This window comes from Castanea sativa, chromosome 3 (genome assembly GCF_040712315.1).
Source record: "Castanea sativa cultivar Marrone di Chiusa Pesio chromosome 3, ASM4071231v1".
NCBI classification, from domain to species: Eukaryota; Viridiplantae; Streptophyta; class Magnoliopsida; order Fagales; family Fagaceae; genus Castanea; species Castanea sativa.
In genome coordinates, this window is record NC_134015.1 from 30,004,678 (window position 1) to 30,020,247 (window position 15,570).

The 15,570-nt window shown below is 37.2% G+C and overlaps 1 protein-coding gene across 2 annotated transcripts; it reads left to right on the forward strand.

The window, feature by feature from the left end:
- Positions 1–5,734: 5,734 nt before the first annotated feature.
- LOC142626738 (large ribosomal RNA subunit accumulation protein YCED homolog 1, chloroplastic) lies at positions 5,735–14,503 on the forward strand. 2 transcript variants are annotated; one of them, XM_075800448.1, is made up of 3 exons: positions 5,735–5,854; positions 7,832–8,594; positions 14,063–14,503. In XM_075800448.1, exons 2-3 carry the CDS (start codon positions 8,032–8,034, stop codon positions 14,463–14,465), a joined length of 966 nt encoding a protein of 321 aa, XP_075656563.1. In that variant the 5' UTR covers positions 5,735–5,854; positions 7,832–8,031; the 3' UTR covers positions 14,466–14,503. The 2 variants fall into 2 exon arrangements, with proteins under 2 accessions (XP_075656563.1, XP_075656562.1); XM_075800447.1 differs by having other exon boundaries at positions 5,819–5,959.
- Positions 14,504–15,570: the final 1,067 nt, after the last annotated feature.

A 15,570-nucleotide genomic window follows, 5' to 3' on the forward strand; every position in this document is an offset into this window, starting at 1 on the left:
GAACTATTATATGCAAGTTGGGCTATAGGAAGAATTGAATTCCAATTTTGATTGGCTTCACCCACTAGACATCGAAGGAGGTTGCCTAGACTACGATTAACTACCTTAGTTTGACCATCAGTTTGAGGATGAAATGTCGTGAAAAATTTCAATTTGGTGCCTACTAAATGCCACAAGGTCTTCCAAAAATAACTCATGAAGCGAACATCCCTATCAGACACTATGGTTTTGGGAAGACCATAAAGTTTGACAATCTCATCAAAGTAGAGCTTGGCAATCTTAGAAGCATCAGAGGTCTTAGAACACGGTAGGAAACGAGCCATCTTAGAGAAGCAATCAACAACTACTAGAATAGAATCATGCTTCCTAAAGGTGCGGGCAAACCTAACACAAAGTCCATACTCACATCCTACCACGGGCGATCTGGCACAGGTAGAGGCGTGTACAGGCTAGTGTTTTGTTTCCAATGTTTGGCTAGTTGACATGTACGACACTGACCAACTATCTTGGCAACGCCCCTCTTAAGACTAGGCCAATAGAATTGATGTTCTACTACCTCAACTATTTTGTCTCTGCCAAAATGACTTGCAAGGCCTCCCGCATGTATCTCCCAAACTAGGAAATCTCTCATTGATGACCGAGGGATACATAACTTGTTGGCTTTGAACAAGTAACCATCTTGAAGGGTATAATCATCCAGAATTGGTCGTGAGGCATTACTTAGGCTAGTGTAGAGCTCCCCAAAATCTGGGCATGACTCATAGTCATCCTTGAGTCGTTCAAACCCAGTAACCTTAATACTCATGATTGATAGCAAAGACACCCTTCGACTTAGTGCATCAGCAGCCTTATTCTCAACTCCCGCCCTATGTTTCACCACAAAGTAGTAACGTTGCAGAAATTCAACCCAACTACCATGCTTAAATTCAGCTTCTTTTGGGAATGGAGATAACGCAAAGCTTCATGATCAGAGTAGATAATAAACTCTCGAGATAACAGGTAATGCCAAAGAGCTAGAACAATGGCATAAAATTCTTTGTCATATGTGGAGTACTTTTGCTTAGCATCATTCAACTTCTCACTAAAATAAGTAATTGGGTGGCACTCTTGACTAAGTACTCCCCCTATACCAATACTTGAGGCATCACATTCCACTTCAAAAGGCTTGTTAAAATCAGGGAGACGCATGACAGGTTCCTCAGTCATTTTTTGTTTTACTTCATTGAAAGTCTTAGTAGCAGCTTTTGTCCAAATAAACTCTCCTTGTTTCATGCAGTCAGTAATGGGGGACATAATGGTACTGAACCCTTTGATGAATCGGCGATAAAAGGAAGCGAGCCTATGAAAGCTTCGAATTTCATGGATATTATTGGGCTTGGGCCAATCCATAATTGCTTGAACCTTTTGGGGGTCGGCAGAAACTCCTTCTGAGGATACTATGAAACCTAGGAAGACAACTTTATCGGTAAAGAAAGAGCACTTCTTGAGGTTACCATATAAACTTTCATTTCTAAGGGTTGTACAAACTTGAGTTAGGTGATCTAAGTGTTGCTCCCTAGACTTACTATAGATGAGGATGTCATCAAAGTACACAACCAAGAATTTCCCCATAAAAGGCTTGAGCACTTGAGTCATCACCCTCATAAAGGTACTAGGAGCATTGGACAATCCAAAAGGCATGACCATCCACTCATATAAACCATCTTTCGTCTTGAAGGCAGTTTTCCACTCATCACCAGGATGAACCCTAATTTGATGATAGCCACTTTTCAAGTTTATCTTGGAGAAGATCGTTGCTCCAGCCATCGTATCTAACATGTCATCCAACCGAGGGATAGGAAAATGATACTTCACAGTGATCTTGTTGATGGCACGACTATCAACACACATCCTCCAAGTCTCATCTTTCTTTGGAGTTAAGAGTGCAGGGACTGCATAAGGACTCATGCTTTCACGAAAAAAACCCTTCCTAAGTAGTTCTTCTACTTGCCTTTGTAACTCGGCATGTTCTGCAGGGCTCATCCTATAGTGAGGCAAGTTAGGTAGGGTCGCTCTGGGCACAAAGTCTATGGCGTGTTGTATGTCACGCATGGGCGGTAAATGATTGGGGAGTTCCTCAGGGAAAACATCCTTAAATTCCTGGAGCACAAACCTCACTTCTTTAGGTTGCTCCTCACGAGTCTCTCCGTGAAGTTCCTTGGCAACTAAGACAAACACAATGGATTCTTGAACTGCTACCCTTTCAAATGCCTTTGGGCTTATGATGTTCAAGCCTTTCACCTTTTGTGCTTCTGGCTTTTTGCTCATGTCGATTGGCTTGGGTTTCAAAGGATTGAACACAATCTTCTTACCTTTAAACATAAATGAGCAAGAATTGGAGTGCCCATGAAGGGTGACATCCAAATCATAAAGCCAAGGTCTACCTAAGATAATATGCCCTACATCCACGGGAATTACGTCACACTATATTTCAGCCTTATAGGTAAAGAATTGAAGTGGGATAACACACCTTTCTTTTATGGCTATGGAGGAAGTATCCACCCAAGAAACTTTATATGGGTTAGGGTGTGGAATTAATTTCAAGCCTGGCATGAAACAACGTTAGAAGACATTGCATTAATGCAACTCCCACTATCTATAATAACCTTGCAAGTTTTGTCTCCACACTTAGTGTAAGTTTGGAAGATGGCATTCCTTCGCCAATCATCAGTGTCTCTCTGTTCTGCCAAAGCACACCTTACCACATTCACTTTAGGGACACCAAAGACAACCTTGGAATCATCAACCTGGGGAGAGATGGCTCTAATGCATGCGAGGTAGCTAGGGTCATCTTCCCATCCGGCCTCAACATCTTGGATTTCTTTAACATTTGGATCATACACTAGCTCCACAACATTTTCTACCTTTTCATCATCCTCTTGAATGACAAGAGTCCTAGAGGGACATCTAGCTGCGACATGTCCAATCCCATTGGACTTGAAGCATTGGAGGTAAGAGCCTAATCTTGAGGGCTCATTGATCACAGCTTTTCCCTTGTCCTCTTTTTCTATTGGGATGCTATTGGGGTTGATCTTAGGGGGTAAGGCAAGTCTAGATTTGCTACCAAAAGGTTGAGGGTTGGTAGGAACGCTCCGAAGTTCAGAACTTTGCCAAAAGATAGATTTGGATGCTAACTCACAATTCCTAGCAAGGTCATATGCTTCTCCTAAGGTAATGACTCCGCGGGTGATAATCTCGCCTAGTAGGTTAGCATTTAAACCTTTCTTGAACCTAGTGAGTGTGACAACCTCTTCCTCAACTATTCAAATTCGCCTGTTGAATTCCTTGAATTTCTCTATGTATTCGGTCACAGGAGCAGTGCCTTATTTTAGGCGATCCCATTCCTCAAGGAGGGAGCTCCTATAAGTTGGAGGAAGATAATTCCTCGAGAGTGCATCCTTCATCTCAATCCAATCAGTAATGGGGGGCTCATCTCGATGCCTAAGGGTTTCCTCAAGGTCCTCCCAGAAAAGGTCGGCTCTCCCAATTAACTTCGTCCTGGTATACCTCACTTTCTTATTCTCAGCCCAATGGTAATAGTCAAAGAATTTCTCCATTTGTCGTAACCAATCAGTGAAAACCCATGGGTCTAGGTAGCCATCAAAGGTGGGTGCTTCTATCTTTTCCTTAGACATCCTATCATCATAATCCCTAAGGCCATTGTGATTATAGTGATCATGTTCAAAGTTTAGAGCCTTGTTAAAGTAACCGTGATTATTTTGCCTAAGCATGTTATCTCCTTCATGGTTAATGGTCTCTCTTTGAGATGCTTCAATTCGCTCTACCCTAACCAGTAAATCATGGACACTTTTTGCTAGGTCTCCTATAGTTTGCTTTAAAGAGGGACTAGACTCGAAAGTGGATTGATGTTCAGGGTTTGACATGATGCGACCAATATGTAGATGCATGCAACACTATATTTATGAATGCAGTTGAGATTCCCAAAAATTCAAGTAATCAATTCTCAATGTAAAATTAAGGTCAAACAAGAGTGCATGTAGAGACTAGATCAATGAATCAAAGGAATAAATTACAGTCAAGTAGTGACAGTGTACACAATATTGAGAGATAGCCCAAATAAAAGTCACATTCTAATAAGCTCCACAATTAATAATAAGGATTAGATATTTCAAAGATATTGGATTATGCCTTTTTTTTTTTTTTGAAATTTTAGAGTGGGTATTGAAAGAAAACACAAATAATAAAACAGCTAACTTGAGCACAAAATGGGTAGGCCAATGGAATATGATGGGATATGCACATAAAAAAATATAAAGATAATATTTTTTATGAGACAAAATTGAATCTACCAAAAATAGAGTAAGAATTGTACCCAAGTAAGTGGCCAACTTATTGCGCTAGATAGTCACGGGTCTGGCTCCTTAAGTGAGTGGATCTGGAGTGGACCTGTGGATAATAATTCAAGCCCAACACAAGCAATAGGCTGTCACAGTAATGATACTCTCTTTCTTTTTTTTCTTTTTTTTTGGTCACAGTAACGATATATATATATATATATATTTGCAAAATAATAAAATATATTGCTGACTTAAGAAACTAGAGACAAAAAAAGAAGTGCAACGAAAGGCCTTAAAAGAAACTTAAACTATAGACTAAAAAGAAAACCACAGAAACTAAAAAGACAACATATAATATTGAAACTGGAAAAAAAATGGTTCGGCGATGGACATGCGGTGCTAGGGATCAACGAGGATGGCGGCGCGAAGATGTGGAAGACAGTGGCGGCTTGAATTGTGGAGGAGTGGCGGCTGCTGCCTCGGGTCTTGGCATCGGAGTGGGTCGGCGTCCTCAGTGGCGGCGGTCGACGTCTTTAGCAACGGTGGATACTGGTGGCTGTTGGGTTTTGGGGCGGTGGACACTGATTTTGTGGGTTTCGGCGACTAGTGGTTGATGGGTCGCCTGCTCTCTTCTTCTTCTTCTTTTTTTTTTTTTTTTTGGCTGTGGGTTCTGTGATCAGAGGCGGGCACGGATGGTGGTCACCGGCTTGGGAGGCATTGCTGGCTTCTCTGTTGGCTTGAGAAACTCATGTGGGGCTTGGGGGTAGATGCAGATTGCAGGGGCTGGTTTGGGCTTGTTCAAGATCTCATGGGGCAAAAACTTGAAAAGTACTGTCATGGTTGGCTTGCTCTTTTGATGGTTTTGCTTTGAAGTGGTTGGCTACGTTTGTGTGGTATGGACCGAAAGTTTGCTCTGATACCAAAACTGACGTAGGACAACCACAAGTTTCCAATAGAATAGAAAAATAACGAGATAAACCCTAGGAATTAGCACCTAAGAGTTGCTTGGAGTCAACACCAAGCAAACTGGAGTCGGCACAAGTGTAAAAGAAAACAAACGTTTTTTTTTAATAATTCTCAAAAGCTGTCTTACAATAATCAGAAAAAGTGTTTAAATAGCTAACAACAAAATGCATAAAGAAACCCTAATTATTAAATGCTCGGACATGCTTAATCTTAAGCCCAATAGTTGACAAGCTCTATCCATAATGTCACAGGTTGGACCGTCTTCTTTTTGCTTTTCTTCCTATTTATATGTATAATTGGGGGCTTGTATTTTGTGTCCACATCACTTACTGTATTATTTCAACTAATATTTACCTTTATTTACAAAAATTTCAACAAAAAAACTTCAATTCCAACAAAATAAGTAGATCTAAACGGACCCCTGAATAACTAAATTTGTTTTATTTGGCAAATTTGGTCCAATGAAGGTTCATTACTGTTATTGTGGCTGGGAAGCACCCAGATGACATTCCTCTGAGCAGCTTATCTTTATCTTCTTCACACATCAACAGGTCACACGCGCAGACCTCATCTCTCTCTCTCTCTCTCTCTCTCTCTCTCACACACAAATTTTGTTTTATACTGTTTCTACTCGTAGAGAAAATATTATTCGCACTGTAAGTACCCCCAGCTTCCTTTCCTTCCTAATGACTTTCGGTTGATAATAACTGATATAGTGTTGACTCTGTTTTTTCTGCTACTGTTTGCTTTTCCCGTTCTTTAGTTACGCGGCATCTACTTACTTATAAGATTGATGATTCTACACATGTCATTTTTTTTTTCTTTCTAAGTTATTGTGTCTGAAATTCAAAACCCATATCCGCCAAATTTAGTCTAAGTTCACTCATGACCCATAAAATAATGGGTCATGCTTAAGTTTATCTTGTCGAATTATCTGTACGCAAAGTGTTTGTGGAAATGCCTGACCTAGAAATTCAATACACTTAATTAGCTTATGGTCAATGTTATCAAGTTATAATCACATTTGGCCACCATTTATCCACTTTCTAAAACTTACAATAAGATTGTAGCAAACTACATGCACGGACTTAATAGGCAGCATGGCAGGCACATCATTGTGAATAGTTGAATGGTTGGCTAACATTTATAAACCCAAGTTTTGTGAGTTCATAGCAAATTCAGTTTCTACTAAAACAACTTCATTGCTATAATTGCCTATCCTATAGTACTATAATGTCAATGAAAAAAAAAGTCGTTCTTAATTCTCACATTCTATTAAGCCCCAGTGGATATTATCAATGAATTTTTCTCTAGAGCCATCAATCTTGGTTGGCATTATTGGCCCAATTTGCTGGGAACTGAAAGCCCATAAACCCAATTATTTGCTTTGTTGAGACTCAAGTCAGATCAATAGTGCCAAGAGCCTTGTAGCTCAAGGGCATTACATGCTCTCCTTTATATGGAGAACTAGGGTTTGAATCCTCCTTCCCTCTTTAATGTAACTATTGAATTATCAAAAAATGGGAAAAAAAAAATTGGAGTTCAAGTGATAGCTAAGCAATGATGGTATTCTTTGTGGTGCCTGACGTTTGTGATTCGAATCCCAACTCCCCCTCCCCCCTTTATCTACCTATTAAAAAAGAAAAAGAAAAAGTCAAATCAACAGACCTTTCTAGCCTTGTTTTACTCACCCTAGTAAAATCCTGTCCACTATTTCTAAGTTTTGTCGGCTCTCATCGCTGCTCTAATTGAGATGAATTGGATAACTGCATTGTGTATTCCAGTGAACCTGTAAGAGGAAAAACTTAAATAGTTAAAAAAAACTTAAGGAAAAGAAAGAAAGAAAGAGGAATTTGGTGACCTGTTACTAATTTATTGATTATACTGCTTCTGAATTCCAAAAAATCTCTTTGTTCGAGGGAGGTCTTATTTCCCCAGAATACAGGTATAAGAATCTTTTCTTATCTATGTTACCAATCTTTGCTGCTCTAATTGAGATAAATTGGATGAATGTTTGAGTTTCTAATGGATTACACTATGACATGCTATATAGAATGCCAGTGAGATGTTAACTATATCAAGTACCATTCATTTTCATTTGTCTTTAATAATATTCAGTTGATTCTTGATTGATATGGTGCATGGTTTTAAAAATATCCATTTTTTTAGGCCATCTTTTATTGCATGTGGTCATGTTACGGTACTCTCTCCTCACTTGCATTTTCTGCCAAGAACACCAAAATTGTCCCTTATTAACTTAATATTTTTCTTCTTCTTCAAGTTAGAAGTATTCTGGGGGCTGTTTGGTAGTGTAACTAGAACAACAATTTTTAGTATTTAAATAATATTACACGTATTTCTACACATTTTTTCACCCACACATATTTCCAAAAATTACAAACAACGTTACTAGAACAACATTACCAAACACCCCCCTAATGTTTCTATATTTTGTAGCATGTACTTTAATTTTGCAATATAATACATCTTCAATTGTTTTGTCTGAACTGCTTTCAATGGTCTTGCAGAATTTGGTTGCTGCTATTTCCTTGCTGAGTTTGCTCACTCAACCATAACCATATAGCCACATCAACCATAACTATATAGCCACATTGCTACCGGTCCCAACTATCCTTACATCCAGAATTTGACACCATGGCCAATTATCTGAAAGCCTTATAAACTCTTATATTCCAAAAAATTTCCCATACCAAAATATCTCAACTAAATGTCACTTAGACTCCCCTCCATGTCTGTACTTCCCTCTTGTTGCTACCGCCTGAAGAGTTATAGTTTGAAATCCAAGGGAGATTCTTCTATAAATCCATGCTTCCCCCTTGTTCATGACAAAGTTCTTTTGAGTTTCACTGAAAACAAACATTCATTTGTCAGAGGCAAACCACATGGTACTTTAATGTCTTCCACAAGAGATTGCATAAATACTAATAATCAGTCGACTGAAGAAAAATCTGCATCTTTTGATTGGGGGGACCAAGGACTAGAAGGGATTGAAGACATGGGGTCACCATGGGAAGGGGCAGTTATTTACAAGAGAAACCCTTTGATTTCGCATGTGGAGTACTGCACAACCTTAGAGAGGCTTGGATTAGGAGAGCATTCGACTAAAATCTCCAAGTCTAGGGCTTCAGTTATGGGTTTACGGGTTACAAAAGCTGTAAAAGATTATCCAGATGGAACACCTGTTCTGATCTCCATTGACATATCAAGGAAGAAGCAAAAGTTGAGGCTTGATGGGATCATTAAAACTGTCCTTACCCTTGGCTGCAATAGGTATTCTAATCTATTAAATTCAATTGCTTATCTCAGTGGTTCATTTTACATGTTTGCCAGCTTATATTGAGATCTTTTTCTTTTATATTTCACTCTAATGTGCTCCCATTAAATGAACTCTATTTCTCTCTGTTTCTGATCAACATGATTAAATTGGTCATGTTCTGAAATACATTCATGTACCTACTAGGCTTACTGGTTGTTTCATTGCATATTTATGTGTTGCTCTAGAACATACTCTAGAGATGTCTTGAATTACTTACCTGTTTACTGCTTCAGTAACTCTCATTGCTTGATTACTGAGCTTTGTTTTATTTCTATCTTCTGGTAATCATAAAATGAAGTTTTGGATGATTAAGAGACTAGGAATTCTATGTCCATAAAACCAGTAATTTGTTCTTTTGATATAATATCACATATTTTTTTGGAATACGTCTATGTAATCATATCTGTAATAGCTGCAAGTGAAGGTTTGCTTTTTGATGAATTCTCAACAAAAGTTTAAATGATAATTTTCTTACTGTTGTCATTCTAATCTTATGAAGCCTAAACCAATATGTATATTGGGTGTCTTCAAAATCAAGAGAAATGATTTCCAGTTGACGTCTGCATTTCTTTTCTTTTTCTGACATACCTATCCAAGGCACATATTCTCTGGAATCACTTTTGCTTAAAATGTAATTTAAAATTCCATATTACTTTTGAAGTTAGGTTTATAGTGTTTCAGGAAATTCTGTCAGATTTGATCTATAATGGGAAGAATTATGTTATGAGTGAGTATTAAGCTAGGGGAAAAAGAGTAATATTATTGTAATCACTCTAGTTATAAATACTAATATTTATGTGTTAGTAGAGATGTAGCTACCTTTGGACTAGGGGGGCAATGGCCCCCCAATTTTTTTAAAAATATATTATTATATGTGTATTAATTTTGGCAATTTTGTTCTATAAAATTACATTTTTTCCCTAAAACAATATCATTGATTCTTTTAAGAGTAATGCTATACTCAAACTTTTTTACAACATTTTTACAAACTGTTTTGGTAGCAAATTCTTATTGGTTCGCACATGGGCCCACCACTCACATCATTATTTTACCTACTAGTAACTACTTATCACATCAATAATTTATAAAAAAAGTTTGTAGCGCTAGTATTTTCCTCATTTTAGTGACTATAAAAAAAAATTTATAGATCTAAAATCTAAAACAAAACATACAAGCCAAAAAATAAAAAGCTCAACAACAAAAATTACAAATAGTAAAACTAAAAATATAAAAAATTAAGCTCAATTAACCAATTTTATTTAAAATAAACAACCCTGCCCTTTAAAAAATTCTAAACAAAATTAATTTCGTTCTTACCAACACATAAAAAATAAAAAAAAATCTCAGCAGCTAAGTAGTAGCAGCGTCAAAGGTTGAAATTGCTGCACACAGCCAATATTAAAACCGCACCTCTTAACTCAAAGTTCTGGCTCTGTCCTGTGTTAGGTTAAAATTAACTTAACAAATACCATAAACACTTTTTTATCAAAACAACATGGTATCATAGCCTATTTTGTGCTAGTGACCTTGGTGACCACAGCCCACCAAACTTTAGTCTCCAGCGACCACAACTGCTGTTGTTTCTCGCCGTTCACTCAACTCTCATTGTTGCCCATCACCAACCACGATTCCCTGGCTGGAGGAGTTGACTAGCTCTGGCGACTGTTCGTGGTCATCGCGACATTGTGCTGCCGTTGCTTGTCTGCGATTCCCTCCCGAGTCTAGTTGGTTTTTATCCAGTGATGCACAGCAGCCCAATGGAGCTTCTTGCTGTAACCCCAACCCTTGGGTGCCGCCGGATCTCCACTCTTGGGTACCAATTTGATTTGCTGTAATTTAACTTGATCCTCTTGTGTCTTTGGTTTTTTAGTGACTCAATCCTCTGTTTGGGAATTGGGGTTGCATGATCTAAAGAGGGCATCATTTTATCACAAAGAAAGTATGTGTTGGATATTTTGAAAGAAATTGGCTTGTTAGGATCTAAACCAGTAGGAATTCTATGGATCTAATGGTGAATTGTATGTGGATCAAGGGGAGCTATCATTTAATCTTGAGAGATATTGTTGTCTGGTTGGCAAATTGAATTATCTCACAATCACTCGCTTTGCTTAGATATATCATTTTTAATTAGTGTTGTGAGACAGGACATGGTAGCTCTGCATCTTCCACATTGAGATGCAATTATTTGGATGGTGAGGCATCTTAAAGCACATTCAGGCATTGGTCTTTTGTATAAAACTAATGGTCACTTATGGGTAGAAGCATTTAGGGATTCAGATAGGGACGGATCATCTTCAGGCCCCATTTGGTTGGGGTGATTTTAGAGAGGACGGAAAAGGGGGAGAAGAAAATAGGAGAGAAAATGGGAGAGGGTTGTTTGGTTGAGAGGGGAAGGGGGGAGGGATTTTGGTGGGGCTTAGGTATCTTCTCCCCAAGCCCACCAAAATCTATATCTCCAATTTGGGGAGAGAAAATGGGAAAGGAGAAGGGTATTGAGAAAATACCAAAACAATCCCCTTCCCTCCACGTTAATGTCTTTTTTTTTTTGAATCAAGCAGTGTGTCAATTTAGTGGGTTTTGTTTTTTTCTATTTAAACGTTGGTATTTTTTCCCCCTATTTTGTTAACGTGTCTTTTTAATCAAAAAGTGGGGTTTGTTTTGTTTTGTTTTAATCAACGGTGGCTTTTTAAAAAAAAAAAAAAAAAAATCAAATGGTGGCTTTCACCTTTAATAATATTAATATATATATATATATATATATATTATTTGATGATTATAAAAAATTATTTCTTATATTATGTGATAGGGACAATGGAGTAAATTTATACAAACTATATTTTCCATCCTTTTATTTTTCTTCTCAACCAAACAAAAGAGTTTTCCACTCTACTTTTCCATCCTCCCAACCAAACACACAGAGGAAATTAAAATTTATTCTATCCTCCTACTTTTCCATCTCTTCAACCAAATGAACCCTCAGACAAAAGATCCCTTACTAGATATTGCACTTTTCTCAGAGGAAACTTTATTACTTGGAAAAGTAAGAAACAAAATATTATTTTCAAATCCAGTGCAAGCATGATACACACATCACGCAAGCTTATGTGGATTAAGCATTTACTTGAGGAATAAAGGCTTGATGTGAAGATGCCTATGTCTATGTATTGCCACAATCAAGCAGCAATTCATATTGCCTCCAATCTTGTGTTCCACGAGCGAACTAAGCATATAGAAATAGATTTTAACATTGTTTGGGAGAGAGTAAAAAGTGGTTTATTATCTACCTCATATACTTCTACAGATTTACCAAAGCTTTATGTAAAACACATTTGGATTTATCATGGAACAAGCTAGGATTGATGATATATACATTCCAGCTTGAGGGGACCTGTTATGTGTGAGTATTAAGCTAAGAGCAATAGAGTAATATTATTGTAATCACCCTATATATAAATAATATTTATGTGTTAGGGTAATTAACTTAACAAATACCCTAAACACTTTTTTACCGAAACAACAAATTATAAAGTCAAGGTTTAGATAATCACTTTTCTTTCCCCATTTTTTGCGATGTAATTTTCGGGAATGTGTTATCTAGGAGGTAGCCAAAACATCTTGCTCCAACTTGTTTTTTCTTAAAACATTTTTGGAAAGGCAATTAATTCTTGATTTATCATCTATGCCACTGCCTTTGATGTTTGACCAATTGTTGAAGGGGAAAAATGTCTCTTGATTGCCATGCATGTTATCGGAATTACTATAGTGTCTTATGAAGACATTCCTCCTTCCAAACATATCCATGATCTTCAAAAGTTGCTACCAGATGTATTTAATCTGCAAGTTCATATGTGCCTTTAAGAGAAAAAGTAAGAAATTCATACATAGCCACTTGAGAGAATTAGACAGAACTAATTAAAACTAGGATAAGTAACCCCAAGGGGTTGGCTTTGTGGTTCCTATAGTTTCATCAGATCTATGAGGTTTTGGATTTGAAATCTCTAGCCAGGATTTATGGCCACCCCCAAAGAATTCCTTCCTATTCTTAGTATTTGTGGGACGGGGATACCACACCCATTCAGGAGAATAGTCAGGTGCTTGAAGAGCTTTGAATACCCTTGTCAGTAAAAAAGGAAAAAAAAAAACAGGATAACTGAACCTATGCAGATCGAATTGCATGAAGTTTTGACACGAGGGATCACATGACTGAAGTTGATAAGATTCATAAATACTTGATATGGTTTGTCCATGATTTTACATCCTTTTTTTTTCAATATTCTCAAGGTGAAAATATGTTCTTTGAAATGTATTATCTAGGAGTTGTAACGTCAAGGTCCGAATTGCTGCAATCCATTCTTTTCTTTTACTCCATTTACACTCTCTTTGTAAAGGAAATTGGTATATTCATTGCCATGAATATTGTGGAACAGCCATATATGGCTTTGATGGCTATTCTTCGTGCCAAAGATACTATGATACTTGGTTTCTTCCAAGGGGTTATGACACTGCGTTCATATGCTCGAATTGGAGAGTACTTAGTTCCCCCACATGCTAAAGAATAATGTGACTCATGCTGCCCCACTTTAGAATTTTAGATCAGGCTTGTGCATGCCTATCTTTTAAATTACAATAACCTAAAAGGTTACATCATGTCATTGCTAAAAGTTATAAGCAGATTAATTGTGGCACAATCTTAGAAATGTGAAAGCACGGTATTCTTTTTGTTTTTTTTATCAGTGAAATACAATGGTGGTGAGTTCTTAGGGTGGTTTGGGTTATGTGAGCACTTACCATTTACGGCTATATCAGAACTGACCTGGTCAGTTCTAAATAAAATCACAAACCAAGAATCATTCAAACTACCAAATGAAATCTGCGCTGACTATTATAGTTTGGTTTGGTCTTACTACTGTAACCAATGCATGAGTTCTTGTGTGCTTTGGTGCTAGGTGACAAAATCGATGGAATGGACGCACTTGTATTTTTTTTTTAAAACGACCATCTGTTGCCAAACAAGCAAACTGTAACAGAAAGAAAGTTAAAAAAAGAAACAAATGAGAAAAAGTGAATTGTGTATATTTATATTTTGTTGCAAATGTGCTACAGATATTGGGATTTTTTGAAAAAAAAGAAAAAGAAGGTGGTAATATTTCAATCTTCTGTATCCTTTTCTCTAGTGCTTTTCTTACTTAAACCTTTATGAATTTGGATGGTTGGAAACTCTATCTTAAGGTATGAACAAATGCTTTGAGAAACAAATGGAATTATTTCTTTTCATGTAGTGTCTGACATGACTTTTTAGGTCACCTAAAAACAAAATCTGCATGCATTTGCCTTTTGGGCCCATTCCACTTGCATCTATGATGCTGTCATTTATTTATTTCTGTTTCATATAATTTGATTCTTTGTTAATTTCTTGTTGAAGGTGTGGTGAGCCTGCTGCTGAGTGTGTATTCTCCAACTTCTCACTATTACTAACTGAAGAACCCATTGAAGAACCAGAGATTATCACCATGGGAGTGATCTTTGGAGATGGAAAAGCCAAAACATTTTCTGGAAGTGAGGAAGGAGAGGAAGAGGATGAAGCCTCGATCGATTTGGATGACTGGCTGTATTTTCCTCCTGAGGAAAAAGAAATTGACATTTCAAAGAACATAAGGGACATGTTGCATGTGGAAATTACCATTAATGCAATTTGTGATCCGAGATGCAAAGGTTTGTGTCTTAACTGTGGTACAAATTTAAACACTAGTAGTTGTAATTGTAACAAACAGGAAGTGAAGAGTGGTCCTCTTGGAAATTTAAAAAAGCAAATGCAGCGTAAATAATGTCATATTAAATAATATAGAGTCCCATTAGAACTTCATTTATTGTCTCGGGTTTTCTTCTTACATAATTATGGTTTAAAGTATTACCCGACATTTCAGTGAAAAATTAGTGATTAGGGTATTTATTCCATATTGTTATTTGAAAGTTGAGCCCTCCAACAGTAGTTGAGTACTGATTATGCCAAGCAAGATTTAAACTTTTTAACTTTAGGTTAAACCTCCAGTTAAGCTCAAGCTGTGTAACTGGCAGCCCCCCATCTTGCAAAGTGTCTTGCAAGAAACACTAAACAAATTTTAACTGATTTTGCAAAATTCATTCATGACATCGAGTCCATAAGTACACATCAAATTGCTATATTCGCTGATCCTCTAGCCAACTTCCTTGGGGTAGGATCCTATGCTCCCAAAACATTTTCCCAACCATTTCATGTGTGTGCATATATAAAATTCAATCTCAACGTCTGTATGCAACAGAGATTTGGTCTGGGAATGTTGAGTTACTCAGACGCTGGTTTCGTCTTTCTTCACTAAACAAAGGTTTCCAAGTAACGAGTTACGTCTAATTGAGGAGGGAGGTGGAGTGTAAACTTTTTGTGGCGAAAGCAAATGGAAAGTTTATGTTTCACTGGATGTTTCTTTTTTTGGACCATTTTAGTTCATGTTCATTGTTAATTTGGTCAATATATTTTGGTAGCACATAATTTGGTTTATGTTATTTTCAACTTGTGGCAATTTGGTTTCGACCGTCAACTTACTAACAAGAATTGACTACAAATTAAAAATAACAGAGACCAAATATACTACTACCAAAATGTAAGAATCGAATTGATGGGGACCCAAAATGATATTTTGGCTTTCTTTCTTTGGGTGCTGTGTTGCATTGAGGAGGATTTTGACAATTGATAATTTAAAGAAGATAGATCTAATTATTACGGAGTGGGTATTCTTTGAAAGGTGACCAAGTGTGGGTTTAGGTCTTTAGTGTTTTGGGTTCAGTGTTTAAGAACTTCAAGATTATGCTAATTAACCGTCTCTTTAACACTTGAATTAGCTACAATTTGAGCTGCTTAGAAAAATGGACCCCGTTGGGCAAGCCAGTGCTAAT

Excerpts from the sequence above, each read along its gene's own strand:
- LOC142626738 (XM_075800448.1), top strand. The coding sequence starts at position 8,032 with ATGTCACTTAGACTCCCCTCCATGTCTGTACTTCCCTCTTGTTGCTAC. Across the intron at positions 8,595-14,062 it reads CTTACCCTTGGCTGCAATAG|GTGTGGTGAGCCTGCTGCTG; the intron begins GTATTCTAATCT and ends TTCTTGTTGAAG.